Source organism: Oncorhynchus clarkii, chromosome 26, assembly GCF_045791955.1.
Source record: "Oncorhynchus clarkii lewisi isolate Uvic-CL-2024 chromosome 26, UVic_Ocla_1.0, whole genome shotgun sequence".
In the NCBI taxonomy this organism is placed as follows: domain Eukaryota; kingdom Metazoa; phylum Chordata; class Actinopteri; order Salmoniformes; family Salmonidae; genus Oncorhynchus; species Oncorhynchus clarkii.
The window spans coordinates 26,315,710-26,333,788 of record NC_092172.1 but is presented as its reverse complement, the minus strand read 5'-3'; the positions used below and the strand labels follow the sequence as shown (position 1 = coordinate 26,333,788).

The window sequence follows — 18,079 nt, the reverse complement described above, 5'->3', positions numbered from 1 at the left end:
GTTTGTTACCAATTGTTTTCTTGGTAACTATGAGCCCAGCTGCCTTGAGATCATTGACAAGATCCTCCCGTGTAGTTCTGGGCTGATTCCTCACCATTCTCATGATCATTGCAACTCCACAAGCTGAGATTAGGAGCACTGCCTTCAAGAATGTGCTCCTAATCTCAGCTCGTTACCTGTATAAAAAACACCTGGGAGTCAGAAATCTTTGATTGAGAGGGGGGTCAAATACTTATTTCCCTCTGTCTCTCACTGTTCAAATAAACCTACCATTAAAATTATAGACGGATCATTTCTTTGTCAGTGGGCAAACGTACAAAATCAGCAGGGGATCAAATACTTTTTTCCCTCACTGTATTGGTGAGAATATCCAAGTTTTTTTTTTTTTATATAATTTTAAATTAATAATAAAATCGCTTTGTTTAAAAAATAATATTTTGGAGATGATTTTGTTTTCAAATAACGTAAAATGAGCACGAAAAAGGCCATTGTTGAACATGGGATGAGACATTGTTACTAATTTCTAAATAAAGACAGTTTGTTATTTAGAATAATTTATTTATGTTATTAGAGTGAGAGAAACCAAAAACCTACAGTCATCTCATGGGTCTCCCAGTCGAGGCCGGCACAGGTATTGAACCAGCACCTGTAGCAACAAAGCTTGCACTGCTTTAGACCGTTGCGTCACTCAGACGCTGTGCAATGTGCCCGGTCAGGAGTGGGCTATACTACTACAGTAAGAGAAAAATAATCCTAATAAAATAAAATTATGAAAACCTTTGTGTAATAAAAGTTTTAGTAAGTAATACTGAAGTCATGCACAATTATCAGTTTCTATTTAGGTTTATGTCGCCCATTCATTGTCAGTTAGAGACACAGTAGGACCCAAAACATAATCAGTGCTCTAACTCCCCCTTGCGCTGGTCTGGAGCAATGAAGTTGTGATGCAGGATACCGTACTTAAACACAAATGAACTCTAAGTAACGAAGGATAATCTCAAAACTTTTAGTGGAGCAACCACATTACAAGACTGAAATCTGTTTTTTTCTAATGAGCAACAGAAAAACACACGTGACAGTCGAAATGTTCAGTGGCTCTTTAAACATATGTATATTTACCTTGACCACCATGTAGAAGCGCCAGTCCTCCCTGAAGCCCCCACTGGACTTCTCCTGGCTCCACAGGGCAGAGCTCATGGCTGTAGGGGCTGGGGCAGCTGGGGCATAGCAGTGGGAAATACAGGGTCCGCCTGTCTAACTAACCCAATATGAAGCCCCTCTCTCTTCCCTTTATGGACGTTCCTCTATCCCCAAAGCAGTGACAGGGGCATAGCAAGGGTGAGAGAGAAACTAGGCCTACCACCTGAAGGGAAGGTTGTCTGGTTAGAGAGTAGACAGAGAGGGTGTTATGGTCGCTCACAGGCTCCTGCTGGCCTGGGGTGCCCTCTTAACGGGCTCAACTGTCTGCCTGCATGCCCCAATGTACGTCGTAGGACCTGTGTACGAATAGAAAGGCATGGTGTTATTATGACTATGTTGTTAAAAGGTCATGGAATGCCTCCAGGTTAATTCTATTAAATCACTGACTTATCATAAATCCCAGAGCAATTTCTCACCCCCAAAAAATTGGCCTATGGCTAGGCTAACCCAAATAAGCATGGAGTTGTTTTTTAAAGATTTGCTAGAAATGGGCCTTTTCGGGAAAACAACAAAACATTTAGGCAATACAAATCTGGGATAAGCTCTGAATAAATGGCATTCAAAGATTAAAATTGGTATCTAAACAAACAGGATGTAGTCTCATTAGAATGTAGGGCTAATATCTGAGTGAAGCCTGATTGCACCATTAGCTACAGGCTGCTACTGTACCTCATAAAACTGACGGTGAAAACCAGTTGAGCACAAACATGATTAGGCCTAACCTAGTGTACTACCGGTATCTTGCAACCAAATAGGCCAACAAAAAAAAAATAACATACTACCTGTATTCTGATTCCTGACAAACCTATTTCACTTTTTGACAGCTCCCTTTTGATTTGAACAAAACCTTCCATACATATTTGCCCATTGTAGAAGTGCTCAGGAAGTGACTTTGTAGCTGAATGCCAAAGCATTCAGGAGATAAAGGTTCTCAAAGTTGACTTATTTTGCATACCCCACCATACCATGAAACATCAATGTCTTCATCACTGAAAAAGATAAACAGTTTGGGATTGTTATAATTTAAAAGCTTACAAACAGGGTTGTCAAACTATTTAATAGTTTCTGGAAAAAGAAAATGGCAATTATATTACGCTTCTTTTCAAGAAATAATAAAATAGTTTGACAAGCTTTTAAATGATATCAAGCTGAACCGCTTATCTTTTGCAGTGATGAAGACACGGATGTCTCATGGTGTGGTGGGGTATGCGAAATGGGTCAACTTTGAGCACTTTAATCTCCTGAATGTTTTGGCATTCAGGTACAAAAAGTAACTTTCTTAACACTTCTTCCATGGGCAAACATGAATAGAAAGGACAGGGATGCTGTCCAAAAACTGATTGAATTCAAATGGCTGTACCCTGAAGGCAATTTTGAAGCATGCAGACAATATGCTCAAAACCTGTTGATACTCTCCTCTTAAGATGAGAAATGGGTGATGCCGCACAGGCCTTGGTCCTACTGTCAATATTAACACAAATGGATTCTAAGCCAAGCGTTAGTCACACACTGTTATAAACATATTACTCAAAACCCATTTTGGATTTCCCCTAGCTGTGTGTTAAGGGAGCTGTGAGGGGGAATTCACAGACTAAAGCAGTCAAACGCCTCTTCCTGACAAACAATAAAAAAAAAGAGTCACCGCCACTGTAATACAGGGTCAACCTGTTTGACCAACCCAATATGAAGGGGGGGATCCAAGCACCTCTGACATGACTCCTCTTTATGGTTCTCTGGCCACTCTCACATCTAGGCTATTCACACCTCATGTCTGTGCATCAATCAAGCAACTTGAGGCTCTCGAGCGGTGCAGCGGTCTAAGGCACTGCATCTCAGTGCTAGAGGCTTCACTACAGACCCTGGTTCGATTGCAGGCTGTATCACAACCAGCCATGATTGGGAGTCCCATAGGGCTGCGCACAATTGGCCCAGTGTCGTCCAGGTTAGAGTTTGGCTGGGGTAGACCGTCATTGTAAATAAGAATTAGTTCTTAACTGACTTGCCTAGTTAAATAAAGGTTAAATAAAACATTTTTTTTCTTAAATCAATGACAGGGTGCCGCTGTGGTAGCCTTGGTTTGCATTGCAACTCCTCTTAGGCTGTGCATCTGTGCTTAACATCAATTTTCACAGTTCAAATTTCACAGAGGACTTGTTGTTTATCATGCAATGTTGACCATGCCCCTATTTGAGCTTAAGGAGGGAGCATGGGGTGAGCAAAAGAACATGACAGACATTGACTATGTTGTGATGTTATTCTAGCAGTCTACCATAAGGAAGGAGTGAGGGCAAAAGGCCTATTGCCCTTTCAAAATACACATAATTGAATGACCCTTGGTCAACAACATGCACTACTGCATGGGGTGGGTATAATTTCTGGAACGTTCGAACTGGAATCTGTTCCAAAAACTTCGTAAATATCAAGGTTGCCAACAAACGCATATAAAGTTGTATAGCGGCAGAATAAGATACCGGGTAGGGAGTGGGCTATTTCATTAAGTTTTTCACTCACCACGTTTATTCCGAAAAAGTCTTTCCTCACTCTGGTAGCTTATGGACAAACACTAAGAATCAGCTACGTCGTGAGTTGATGTCTATTCGGCAGCCAGTTAGCTAGCTACGTGAATTGATCATGCTACTTTGTATGCGTTGTTTGTTGACAACCTTGTACTTAACGTTTTTGGAAGAGATTCCTGTTGGAACGTTCCACAAATTATACCAACCCTACTGCACGTCAGATAATGCCCAAGTAAGAAGCACTGCTTACTTGGGCATTATCTGACATGACAACTACTTCTGAAAGTAGCCCACTGGTCCCGTTTGCTTTGCCTTTTAAATTAACAGTGTGAATGTGTGATGTACAATGTAGCCACGTACTGATGGTGCTGACATCCTGAATATAACATTACTGGGATGCAACACTGATTATCTAAACACACCATCATGCTTCCATTTTCAATCACAACATTCAAAAGCCCCAACAGATTAAATAAAATATTATTAACAGCAGAGTAATTGTATCATTATTGCAGTTGTCTTGCCAGTTCCATCAGTGACATCACTGAATAAAGCCAGTCAGCAGCAGCGAGTGATGATGACGCGTGAGAGAAGAAGGAAGAATGTGTCACTGCCAGGCCTTGCTAAATCATGGCTGAGGAAAGACACTGATTGAGAAAACATGTCAATTAGTGCAAAACTGCACATATACTAGGACATGTTTTGCTGTAGGGCTAGCTAGCCAGTATAGCAAACCATGCAATATTTGATCAGGTGCATCCATATCATAATCTGACGTATGACGAGGGTAGCAAAGACGAAATATTGCTATCATTATGACATAATGTCGTTAGCTAGCTCGTTTTCTTACCTTATTCAAACGTCAGTTCGATGCTGGAGTGTCATGTCACCTGCTCATTCCAATGCTGTCCTTTCGTAGCTGAGGTTGTGATTAACTGGCTAGTTTGTTGATAGCAAACCAGCTGAGAACTGATATGACAGCCTCGAAATTAGCTAGCCAAAATAGCTAGTATGGCTAGCTAGCTGCCCCCATGCAACACAGAGCCTGTTATCTACGGCATTTAATGTAGATAACTATTTTTCTGAACGACTCTTTGACTATACTATTAAATACTGACAGACAAACGAAATCAGGCCTTATAGCGAGAGGAATAAATATTATTTACAGAACCAATAGACACCGAAATGTTTGTCGCCTGAGATTATGTCAATTTAAAAAACCCATTGGCCAATCTGCATCCATCACAAGTGCCAATTGGCTGGGCTTCAGGTTAGTCATTAAGTCCCACCCCCCGGGGTTTTCCCACGAGTTTGGTTGACGGGTATTGAGGAATCTGCGAATGAGGGGTTCTCTACTAGCATTTTCAAAACCGTGCTACTCGTCTCTCTGGCAGACGGTCTTCCCTAGTTACCACAGCCACAAAGTCTTAAAGCCCACATATTTCTACAATGTTTATTCTTAAAAACTGAATATTAACCTAGCCATAATCTTAACCACACTACTAACCTTATGCCTAACCTAAAATGAAAACCAAAAGGCACATTTTTGTTTTCGTGAATTTTTACGAAATTGCCCATTTGACGTTGTGGCTGTGGTAACTAGTGATAACCCTGGCAGACCCTGTACACTAGATTACTGATAGGGGGCGCTGTGTTGAAGCCACTGTGCCTCCATCTTGGCCTGATCTTAAAGTGATACCCTCTATACGCAATATTCCAGTCAAGGAAAAAGTAACATACCTTGGGAGTACTATATATAAGCATCAACAGGAAATATGTTTATTAAATTTCATACCTATTATTGAAAAAAAACAAAAATAAATTGAACCATTGGTTGCAGAGGGATTTATCCCTGATAGGTCGAGTATTGCTTTCTCAAGCTGAATGTATCTCCAGACTTACTTAAGCAGCCCAGCCGCTACATGTTGACAACAAAATAGTTAAAGCTGTTGACCATATGCTTTTCAACTTCCGCTGTAAAAATCATACACATTATATTAGGAAATCTGTCGTTATGAACACATAAGAATATGGTGATTTTCCTACTTTGAATAATACTTTTTAAGATAAAAATTTCTTAAAGAATCCAATTTAAATTTGAAATTTCATCCCTCATTATAACTTTTCCCGTTTTGGTGGCCTCAATTTTAAGTTACCTTGTAAGTAGAACATTGATAAGATTCCTACAAAATGATCTGCTTTTCATAGACAAGTATTCTTAGCGTGGTCGTTATTATATTAACACATTTCTTCCCCTCATAGGTATTCCATTTGGAAAAATAAGGATATTTTGTATAGAAACAAGTCTTCATTCTTTTAGAACTGGTTTAATAATTATATCCTGCTGGTGAGCCAACTTTTTGATGCAGGATTGTTACTCAATTTTTATCTTGTTACAATATCCCTGTTACACCTAGAGTTCGCCATAGTCTTTGATGCTATTCCATCTGGAACTATCATGTTGTTTAGAGGTGTAACCAGACCTCACCTTCTTGACCTACCCTCACTTAATCCAGTTGACTCTCCAATAGGAAACATTTGTTTCTGCTTACTCCCTCAGAACAACAGATCTATACGTGCTTTATTTCAAAGGGATATTGTATCCCTTCCTTGTCACAATTTACTGGAATACATTTGTCAATAATATCTGTTGGAAAAAAGTCTGGTTATTACCACACAAATACCTGCTTGTTAACAAGGTCAAAGAGGTCTCTTTCAGAATAATCCATAAGTATTACCCTTCGAATCATTACCTGAAGAAACTCAAAAAAGACATTATTAACATTAACTGTACTTTTTGTGTTGAGCATCCAGAAACAGTTTTGCATTTATTTTGGCATTGTCTACATGTAAAGAAATGATGGAAAGTTATTCATAGTTTTATAACTGTTAATATTCTTGATGATGTTGTTTTTTATGGAAGAATATGCTGCTCAGTTTCCTTAACTATAATAAGGATAATGAAAAACAATTTTATCTCATAAATCTAATTGTGCTAATGGCAAAATGTCATATTTATAAATGTAAATTCACTAATAAAAAAACACTCTTCCATGTTTTCTATAAGGAATTCGAGCAGTACATTAAGACCATTCTACATAATTCTAATAAAAAAGCTGTTAAAACAATCAATGTGTGTGCATCTTTTAAGGTCTTTGTATAATCTGTAATTTGTTGTACCCCCTAGCATATGTTATCATTGTCTGTTTGTATACTTCTTGTATGTATACTGGTTTATCTGCAAGCAAAAAAATAATAATAAAATACATCTTGGCCTAATCTTGGTACTCCCCCGCAATTGGGATCTACATCCATTTTTGCCAAATTTATTATATTACAATCACCTTCATACATAGGTTTAAAGTATATTGTGAGCTAAACACAAAAATAAATACAAATATAAAAACATTTTCGTTAAAGTATCACCTTAGAGATGACTAATAATACTGTCACCACTACAACAACAAAATACTTAAATATATGCAATTTTATCCTTGAAAGGTTTAATTGAAATACTGTAGAATTCCATATTCCTATGGAGGACTGCTCCTACTGGGGAGTGCCAATATGGCCGACCAGTGGCTTCAAAGCCAATACAATGGCCAATACAAACCATCAGCAGTCCAGGGTTTATATTCATAATTGATTGCATCCCACATTAACAGTGCTGTTGACAGGTCTGGGATCCACTATAATGTGACTTGTACAGTGTACACAGATTAATGTCATTCAAACCAGGCATGTGTGTGTGTTGACATGCAACTTACTTGTTATGAATGCAGAAGGATGTGCAAATATTGATAAAAGCAGCATGTGAACAGGACTAATGTAATCACTGTTAGTGATTCCCTGATAAAATAAGAGTCATGTTACCACTGAATCAACCGATGTTATCAAACATACTGGCACTTCCAGTCAGTGTACAATAGGGTAGGGTACATAAGAATGCTGATGTACCAGTTCAAAAACCTGACTGTTATTTGATAATTAGCCAGAAAAAATAGGGTCACACACAATGGTGCTTAAATAAAACAAGTGTCAGACCAGTTCCTTAGCATACAGCATGGTGTCACTTATCACAATGACTAATATGAAAATAATGCTACCAAACAAGCTGCCTGTAGTAGCAGAGCAGGTCAGAGATTGCTACTTATTGTGAATGGATAAAACAAGCTGCCTGTAGTAGCAGAGCAGGTCAGAAGTTGCTACTTATTGTGAATGGATAAAACAAGCTGCCTGTAGTAGCAGAGCTGGTCAGAGGTTGCTACTTATTGTGAATGGATAAAACAAGCCGCCTGTAGTAGCAGAGCAGGTCAGAAGTTGCAACTTATTGTGAATGGATAAAACAAGCCGCCTGTAGTAGCAGAGCAGGTCAGAAGTTGCTACTTATTGTGAATGGATAAAACAAGCCGCCTGTAGTAGCAGAGCAGGTCAGAAGTTGCTACTTATTGTGAATGGATGAAACAAGCCGCCTGTAGTAGCAGAGCAGGTCAGAAGTTGCTACTTATTGTGAATGGATCAAACAAGCCGCCTGTAGTAGCAGAGCAGGTCAGAAGTTGCTTCTTATTGTGATTGGATGAAACAAGCTGCCTGTAGTAGCAGAGTAGGTCAGAAGTTGCTACTTATTGTGAATGTATAAAACAAGATGCCTGTAGCAGCAGAGCAGGTCAGAAGTTGCTATTTATTGTGAATGGATCAAACAAGCTGCCTGTAGTAGCAGAGCAGGTCAGAAGTTGCTACTTATTGTGAATGGATAAAACAAGCTGCCTGTAGTAGCAGAGCAGGTCAGAAGTTGCTACTTATTGTGAATGGATCAAACAAGCTGCCTGTAGTAGCAGAGCAGGTCAGAAGTTGCTACTTATTGTGAATGTATAAAACAAGCTGCCTGTAGTAGAAGAGCAGGTCAGAAGTTGCTACTTATTGTGAGTGGATCAAACAAGCTGCCTGTAGTAGCAGAGCAGGTCAGAAGTTTCTACTTATTGTGAATGGATAAAACAAGCTGCCTGTAGTAGCAGAGCAGGTCAGAAGTTGCTACTTATTGTGAATAGATCAAACAAGCTGCCTGTAGTAGCAGATTAGGTCAGAAGTTGCTACTTATTGTGAATGGATAAAACAAGCTGCCTGTAGTAGAAGAGCAGGTCAGAAGTTGCTACTTATTGTGAGTGGATCAAACAAGCTGCCTGTAGTAGCAGAGCAGGTCAGAAGTTTCTACTTATTGTGAATGGATAAAACAAGCTGCCTGTAGTAGAAGAGCAGGTCAGAAGTTGCTACTTATTGTGAGTGGATCAAACAAGCTGCCTGTAGTAGCAGAGCAGGTCAGAAGATGCTACTTATTGTGAATGGATAAAAATAGCTGCTTGTAGTAGCAGAGCAGGTCAGAAGTTGCTACTTATTGTGAGTGGATCAAACAAGCTGCCTGTAGTAGCAGAGCAGGTCAGAAGTTTCTACTTATTGTGAATGGATAAAACAAGCTGCCTGTAGTAGCAGAGCAGGTCAGAAGTTGCTACTTATTGTGAATAGATAAAACAAGCTGCCTGTAGTAGCAGATTAGGTCAGAAGTTGCTACTTATTGTGAATGGATAAAACAAGCTGCCTGTAGTAGAAGAGCAGGTCAGAAGTTGCTACTTATTGTGAGTGGATCAAACAAGCTGCCTGTAGTAGCAGAGCAGGTCAGAAGTTTCTACTTATTGTGAGTGGATCAAACAAGCTGCCTGTAGTAGCAGAGCAGGTCAGAAGATGCTACTTATTGTGAATGGATAAAAATAGCTGCTTGTAGTAGCAGAGCAGGTCAGAAGTTGCTACTTATTGTGAATGGATAAAACAAGCTGCCTGAGGTAGCAGAGCAGGTCAGAAGTTGCTACTTATTGTGAATGGATAAAACAAGCTGCCTGTAGTAGCAGAGCAGGTCAGATGTTGCTACTTATTGTGAATGGATCAAACAAGCTGCCTGTAGTAGCAGAGCAGGTCAGAAGTTGCTACTTATTGTGAATGGATAAAACAAGCTGCCTGTAGTAGCAGAGCAGGTCAGAGGTTGCTACTTATTGTGAATGGATAAAACAAGCCGCCTGTAGTAGCAGAGCAGGTCAGAAGTTGCTACTTATTGTGAATGTATAAAACAAGATGCCTGTGGCAGCAGAGCAGGTCAGAAGTTGCTATTTATTGTGAATGGATCAAACAAGCTGCCTGTAGTAGCAGAGCAGGTCAGATGTTGCTACTTATTGTGAACGTATAAAACAAGCTGCCTGTAGTAGCAGAGCAGGTCAGATGTTGCTACTTATTGTGAATGTATAAAACAAGCTGACAGTAGTAGCAGAGCAGGTCAGAAGTTGCTATTTATTGTGAATGGATCAAACAAGCTGCCTGTAGTAGCAGAGCAGGTCAGAAGTTGCTACTTATTGTGAATGGATCAAACAAGCTGCCTGTAGTAGCAGAGCAGGTCAGAAGTTGCTACTTATTGTGAATGTATAAAACAAGCTGCCTGTAGTAGAAGAGCAGGTCAGAATTTGCTACTTATTGTGAGTGGATCAAACAAGCTGCCTGTAGTAGCAGAGCAGGTCAGAAGTTTCTACTTATTGTGAATGGATAAAACAAGCTGCCTGTAGTAGCAGAGCAGGTCAGAAGTTGCTACTTATTGTGAATAGATCAAACAAGCTGCCTGTAGTAGCAGATTAGGTCAGAAGTTGCTACTTATTGTGAATGGATAAAACAAGCTGCCTGTAGTAGAAGAGCAGGTCAGAAGTTGCTACTTATTGTGTGGATCAAACAAGCTGCCTGTAGTAGCAGAGCAGGTCAGAAGTTTCTACTTATTGTGAATGGATAAAACAAGCTGCCTGTAGTAGAAGAGCAGGTCAGAAGTTTCTACTTGTTGTGAGTGGATCAAACAAGCTGCCTGTAGTAGCAGAGCAGGTCAGAAGATGCTACTTATTGTGAATGGATAAAAATAGCTGCTTGTAGTAGCAGAGCAGGTCAGAAGTTGCTACTTATTGTGAGTGGATCAAACAAGCTGCCTGTAGTAGCAGAGCAGGTCAGAAGTTTCTACTTATTGTGAATGGATCAAACAAGCTGCCTGTAGTAGCAGAGCAGGTCAGATGTTGCTACTTATTGTGAATGGATCAAACAAGCTGCCTGTAGTAGCAGAGCAGGTCAGAAGTTGCTACTTATTGTGAATGGATAAAACAAGCCGCCTGTAGTAGCAGAGCAGGTCAGAAGTTGCAACTTATTGTGAATGGATAAAACAAGCCGCCTGTAGTAGCAGAGCAGGTCAGAAGTTGCTACTTATTGTGAATGGATAAAACAAGCCGCCTGTAGTAGCAAAGCAGGTCAGAAGTTGCTACTTATTGTGAATGGATGAAACAAGCCGCCTGTAGTAGCAGAGCAGGTCAGAAGTTGCTACTTATTGTGAATGGATCAAACAAGCTGCCTGTAGTAGCAGAGCAGGTCAGAAGTTGCTTCTTATTGTGATTGGATGAAACAAGCTGCCTGTAGTAGCAGAGTAGGTCAGAAGTTGCTACTTATTGTGAATGTATAAAACAAGATGCCTGTGGCAGCAGAGCAGGTCAGAAGTTGCTATTTATTGTGAATGGATCAAACAAGCTGCCTGTAGTAGCAGAGCAGGTCAGATGTTGCTACTTATTGTGAACGTATAAAACAAGCTGCCTGTAGTAGCAGAGCAGGTCAGATGTTGCTACTTATTGTGAATGTATAAAACAAGCTGACAGTAGTAGCAGAGCAGGTCAGAAGTTGCTATTTATTGTGAATGGATCAAACAAGCTGCCTGTAGTAGCAGAGCAGGTCAGAAGTTGCTACTTATTGTGAATGGATCAAACAAGCTGCCTGTAGTAGCAGAGCAGGTCAGAAGTTGCTACTTATTGTGAATGTATAAAACAAGCTGCCTGTAGTAGAAGAGCAGGTCAGAATTTGCTACTTATTGTGAGTGGATCAAACAAGCTGCCTGTAGTAGCAGAGCAGGTCAGAAGTTTCTACTTATTGTGAATGGATAAAACAAGCTGCCTGTAGTAGCAGAGCAGGTCAGAAGTTGCTACTTATTGTGAATAGATCAAACAAGCTGCCTGTAGTAGCAGATTAGGTCAGAAGTTGCTACTTATTGTGAATGGATAAAACAAGCTGCCTGTAGTAGAAGAGCAGGTCAGAAGTTGCTACTTATTGTGAGTGGATCAAACAAGCTGCCTGTAGTAGCAGAGCAGGTCAGAAGTTTCTACTTATTGTGAATGGATAAAACAAGCTGCCTGTAGTAGAAGAGCAGGTCAGAAGTTTCTACTTGTTGTGAGTGGATCAAACAAGCTGCCTGTAGTAGCAGAGCAGGTCAGAAGATGCTACTTATTGTGAATGGATAAAAATAGCTGCTTGTAGTAGCAGAGCAGGTCAGAAGTTGCTACTTATTGTGAGTGGATCAAACAAGCTGCCTGTAGTAGCAGAGCAGGTCAGAAGTTTCTACTTATTGTGAATGGATAAAACAAGCTGCCTGTAGTAGCAGAGCAGGTCAGAAGTTGCTACTTATTGTGAATAGATCAAACAAGCTGCCTGTAGTAGCAGATTAGGTCAGAAGTTGCTACTTATTGTGAATGGATAAAACAAGCTGCCTGTAGTAGAAGAGCAGGTCAGAAGTTGCTACTTATTGTGAGTGGATCAAACAAGCTGCCTGTAGTAGCAGAGCAGGTCAGAAGTTTCTACTTATTGTGAATGGATAAAACAAGCTGCCTGTAGTAGAAGAGCAGGTCAGAAGTTGCTACTTATTGTGAGTGGATCAAACACGCTGCCTGTAGTAGCAGAGCAGGTCAGAAGATGCTACTTATTGTGAATGGATAAAAATAGCTGCTTGTAGTAGCAGAGCAGGTCAGAAGTTGCTACTTATTGTGAATGGATAAAACAAGCTGCCTGAGGTAGCAGAGCAGGTCAGAAGTTGCTACTTATTGTGAATGGATAAAACAAGCTGCCTGTAGTAGCAGAGCAGGTCAGATGTTGCTACTTATTGTGAATGGATCAAACAAGCTGCCTGTAGTAGCAGAGCAGGTCAGAAGTTGCTACTTATTGTGAATGGATAAAACAAGCTGCCTGTAGTAGCAGAGCAGGTCAGATGTTGCTACTTATTGTGAACGTATAAAACAAGCTGCCTGTAGTAGCAGAGCAGGTCAGAAGTTTCTACTTATTGTGAATGGATGAAACAAGCTGCCTGTAGTAGCAGAGCAGGTCAGAAGTTGCTACTTATTGTGAATGTATAAAACAAGCTGACTGTAGTAGCAGAGCAGGTCAGAAGTTGCTACTTATTGTGAATGGATAAAACAAGCTGCCTGTAGTAGCAGAGCAGGTCAGAAGTTGCTACTTATTGTGAATGTATAAAACAAGCTGCCTGTAGTAGAAGAGCAGGTCAGAAGTTGCTACTTATTGTGAGTGGATCAAACAAGCTGCCTGTAGTAGCAGAGCAGGTCAGAAGTTTCTACTTATTGTGAATGGATAAAACAAGATGCCTGTAGTAGCAGAGCAGATCAGAAGTTGCTACTTATTGTGAATAGATCAAACAAGCTGCCTGTAGTAGCAGATTAGGTCAGACGTTGCTACTTATTGTGAATGGATAAAACAAGCTGCCTGTAGTAGAAGAGCAGGTCAGAAGTTGGTACTTATTGTGAGTGGATCAAACAAGCTGCCTGTAGTAGCAGAGCAGGTCAGAAGTTGCTACTTATTGTGAATGGATAAAAATAGCTGCCTGTAGTAGCAGAGCAGGTCAGAAGTTGCTAATTATTGTGAATGGATAAAACAAGCTGCCTGTAGTAGCAGAGCAGGTCAGAAGTTGCTACTTATTGGGAATGGATAAAACAAGCTGCCTTACGTAGCAGAGCAGATCAGAAGTTGCTACTTATTGTGAATGGTTAAAACAAGCTGCCTGTAGTAGCAGAGCAGGTCAGAAGTTGCTACTTATTGTGAATGGATCAAACAAGCTGCCTGTAGTAGAAGAGCAGGTCAGAAGTTGTTACTTATTGTGAATGTATAAAACAAGCTGCCTGTAGTAGCAGAGCAGGTCAGAAGTTGCTACTTATTGTGAATGGATAAAACAAGCTGCCTGTAGTAGCAGAGCAGGTCAGAAGTTGCTACTTATTGTGAATGGATAAAACAAGCTGCCTGTAGTAGCAGAGCAGGTCAGAAGTTGCTACTTATTGTGAACGTATAAAACAAGCTGCCTGTAGTAGCAGAGCAGGTCAGAAGTTGCTACTTATTGTGAATGGATAAAACAAGCTGCCTGTAGTAGCAGAGCAGGTCAGAAGTTGCTACTTATTGTGAATGGATAAAACCAGCTGCCTATAGTAGCAGAGCATTTCAGAAGTTGCTACTTATTGTGAATGTATAAAACAAGCTGCCTGTAGTAGCAGAGCAGGTCAGAAGTTGCTACTTATTGTGAATGGATAAAACAAGCTGCCTGTAGTAGCAGAGCAGGTCAGAAGTTGCTACTTATTGTGAATGGATCAAACAAGCTGCCTGTAGTAGCAGAGCAGGTCAGAAGTTGCTACTTATTGTGAATGGATCAAACAAGCTGCCTGTAGTAGCAGAGCAGGTCAGAAGTTTCTACTTATTGTGAATGGATTAAACAAGCTGCCTGTAGTAGCAGAGCAGGTCAGAAGTTGCTACTATTTGTGAATGGATAAAACAAGCTGCCTGTAGTAGCAGAGCAGGTCAGAAGTTGCTTCTTATTGTGAATGGATCAAACAAGCTGCCTGTAGTAGCAGAGCAGGTCAGAAGTTGCTACTTATTGTGAATGGATAAAACAAGCTGCCTGTAGTAGCAGAGCAGGTCAGAAGTTGCTACTTATTGTGAATGGATCAAACAAGCTGCCTGTAGTAGCAGAGCAGGTCAGAAGTTGCTACTTATTGTGAATGTATAAAACAAGCTGCCTGTAGTAGCAGAGCAGGTCAGAGGTTGCTACTTATTGTGAATGGATCAAACAAGCTGCCTGTAGTAGCAGAGCAGGTCAGAAGTTGCTACTTATTGTGAATGGATAAAACAAGCTGCCTGTAGTAGCAGAGCAGGTCAGATGTTGCTACTTATTGTGAATGGATAAAACAAGCTGCCTGTAGTAGCAGAGCAGGTCAGACGTTGCTACTTATTGTGAATGGATAAAACAAGCTGCCTGTTGTAGCAGAGCAGGTCAGAAGTTGCTACTTATTGTGAATGTATAAAACAAGCTGCCTGTAGTAGCAGAGCAGGTCAGAAGTTGCTACTTATTGTGAATGGATCAAACAAGCTTGCCCACACTGTTTACATCATAGAGAACATCACATCCAACATTATCCATAATGTACGTAAAAACATATAATAACCTATAAATAACACAACTACCATTTTAAGGGAAATGCTACTGAAGAAGTTACATAAATTACTTGGCATCATCAGAATGTAAGCCTGGGTTCCCGCTGTTTCATCTCCTCCACCTCTTCTCGGCTGAGCTCATTACCTCTCAACCTAGAAAGAAAACAATTATTCACGTAACTCTAATTTACAGTCTTTGGATTAGAGACCTTCTTAAGTGATTTGAGATCCAATCTTCACATGTATTGAGAGGTATGGCGAGGCATAGGAGACTACAGCATACTATACTATATGTATAGGACATGACACTTTGTAAATTACATGATCAAAGCATTATGTTAACATACCACACTGCCTTCACACTAGTGTTGCTTTCAAGAGCCAGTATTAGACACTCCACACCTGTTCTTGTGATGCAGTTTTTGGTTAACCTGTGGAGGGCATGAGAGAGCAGAGTGAAAGATGTGTTTAGTACAACCACAAATCTACTGCACAACCACAACTATCAAAATGTCAGTTGAGGCTAAACGTAATGTGGGTAGCTGCAAAGTCTTTTTCACTATTCAGGATATGCTATCAATATACTCACCACAGCTCCTCTAGCGTATTGTTCTTGATGAGTGGGGCAAGAGCACATGCTCCTGCACTGCCAACACCATTGTCTACCAGGCTGCCATGAAACATACATCTGATAGTAAGATTTATTCCTATGTTGAAGTACTTTAATGATAACAGGGATGTCTGGACATATTACTGGGGGAGAGACTGAGGTTCAATCGGTCACTACAGTTCTTGGGATAGGAAGCAGACTACCCTATCTCTCTGAGAATGACAAAGTTGTTTTTATGCCTATCACGATGCTGTAATAATATATCTGTATTAGCTATTGCTATGTGAGGTAACATTGTACAGTATCTTATATGTTGAGAGTTGGAAAATATCCTCACTTTAGAGATAAAATTCTGCTTTATCTTCAGGAGCGAAGCACTCTGTGCAGGCATCAGTTAGCTTGTTGTTGAATAGCCTTTCAGAGATATTAATCAAGATCAATAAAGGTTATTCATCAGTTTTTACATCTGCATATTTGACTTAGAACATTTACAGCCACCATAGCCTAGCTATAGGTCTCCTGACAGTGGAAAATAGATTTGGCCATACTCACGCAATCTTCTGAAAGCGCTCACACTGGATGCCTTTTTCAATCAATTTGCAGATTCCCTCATCTGATATGTTATTGTGTCTCAGGCTGAGGGAGTGAAATAAAAAAAATCGTATTATTAGGCCTTAGTTTAGTGTCCTGTGTATTATGTTACTGGCACAAGGTAATGCTAAAATAATCCCATAGTGCTTGCCATGATAAATACACTTACTATACAGAGTGGCAGACATGCAGGCAAGGCAGCAGCTGCTCCACCCCAACGTCTCCTACATAGTTGTAGTCTAGCTGAAGCCCCACAGGGCTTCTAAGGTGCTGGAGCAAGTAGGCCAGTGCAGTACACTCCACAGGGCCTATGGCTATGGTGGCGCTGAGACAAGAGCCCAGACACAAAAGTAGCTGTTATTTTGAGGTTTGGGGTCTCTGCTGCCGTATTGGCCTCCTTCAAGGCCCCTTCTTGTTGGGTCAAGCAGTGCCCCAGACACGCTCTGTGAAAGCCAGGCTGTTGCTGCCTGTCCTGGGGCTGAAAGAGCTTAGGGATGGTGGAGCGGTCAGAGTTATTGTTCAGGACAATGTAAAGAGCAGCAAAGAAGCACTGCATGGTAATGTGCAGGAATTCGAATTGGTTGCAGTTAGTGGAGGAGGAGAGGTCTTTACTACGGACGAGGAACCCCATGCAGATATCTTCCTCGGTCACCCCACACTTCTTTTTTTTTGTTATACTTTGTTTTTATTGTAGGAACACAAAGAAAGTACAAATAAAGTCAAATAAAAGAACAACAAAAAAAGATCTGTCAGTTACAGTGCACTTCATACATTCATCATCATATCATCATATTAGTTACATTGACATCTTTGAATTAGACCTTTTCCAAGTACGAAACCCATTTTTCCTAGTGTTCTTGACCTCTCTCCTGTTGAGTTCTTAAAGCAAAGGTCATACGCTCCATGTGGTGTATTTCTTCTACAATGTCTATCCATTGTGTCACTGTGGGAGGGTCTTTTTGAAGCCATTTCCTAGTGATAGCCTTTTTACTGGCTGCCAGTAGGACCTTCAAGAGGTACGTTTCTCTATTGTGTAAGTTATCAGGTATTTTACCCATGTGAAATTAATGGGTGAATTAACATTAACAAATTAATGTTTGTTCTATGTCAAATCCCATAATTTTTCCAATGTTAGATCTTATTTCTCCCCAGTAACTTTCGATTGCGGGGCACGTCCAAAAGATATGAGAGTGGTCTGCCCTCAATAGACCGCATTCTCTCCAACAAGGGTGTAGTGAGCCAGTCTGTTTTGATTTCAGTTTAGGTGTTATGAAGAAACGTATAACATTCTTCCAACAGAATTCTCTCCGTGACCTTGAGTTGGTGGAGCTTTGTTGAGTCTCTAATAGAGGTCGACCGATTATTATTTTTCAACGCCGATACCGATACCGATTTGTATTTGTTTATTTGTAATAATGACAATACTGAATGAACACTTATTTTAACTTAATATAATACATCAATAAAATCAATTTAGCCTCAAGTAAATAATAAAACATGTTAAATTTGGTTTAAATAATGCAAAAACAAAGTGTTGGAGAAGAAAGTAAAAGTGCAATATGTGCTATGTAAGAAAGCTAACGTTTCAGTTCCTTGCTCAGAACATGAGAACATATGAAAGCTGGTGGTTCCTTTTAACATGAGTCATCAATATTCCCAGGTAAGAAGTTTTAGGTTGTAGTTATTATAGGAATTATAGGACTATTTCCCTCTATACCATTTGTATTTCATTAACCTTTGACTATTGGATGTTCTTATAGGCACTTTAGTATTGCCAGTGTAACAGTATAGCTTCCGCCCTTCTCCTCGCTCCTCCCTGGGCTCGAACCAGCAACACCACAACAAC

General features: G+C 40.3%; 1 protein-coding gene and 1 pseudogene across 3 annotated transcripts in view; both read right to left on the bottom strand.

The window, feature by feature from the left end:
• LOC139384490 (ubiquitin carboxyl-terminal hydrolase CYLD-like) overlaps positions 1-5,092 on the bottom strand; it is a 33,066-nt gene extending 27,974 nt beyond the window's left edge. The window contains exons 1-2 of one of the 3 annotated variants that reach the window (XM_071129284.1): positions 4,567-5,092; positions 1,120-1,496 (exon numbers count right to left, since the gene is read on the bottom strand). In XM_071129284.1, coding sequence (XP_070985385.1) covers positions 1,120-1,197 — 78 coding nt within the window. In that variant the 5' untranslated portion in view covers positions 1,198-1,496; positions 4,567-5,092. The remainder of the gene's footprint in view (positions 1-1,119; positions 1,497-4,566) is intronic. The other 2 variants (XM_071129283.1, XM_071129285.1) reach the window with 2 other exon arrangements.
• A 10,265-nt stretch (positions 5,093-15,357) lies between these two features.
• Positions 15,358-16,864, bottom strand: LOC139384594 (nucleotide-binding oligomerization domain-containing protein 2-like; annotated as a pseudogene).
• Positions 16,865-18,079: the final 1,215 nt, after the last annotated feature.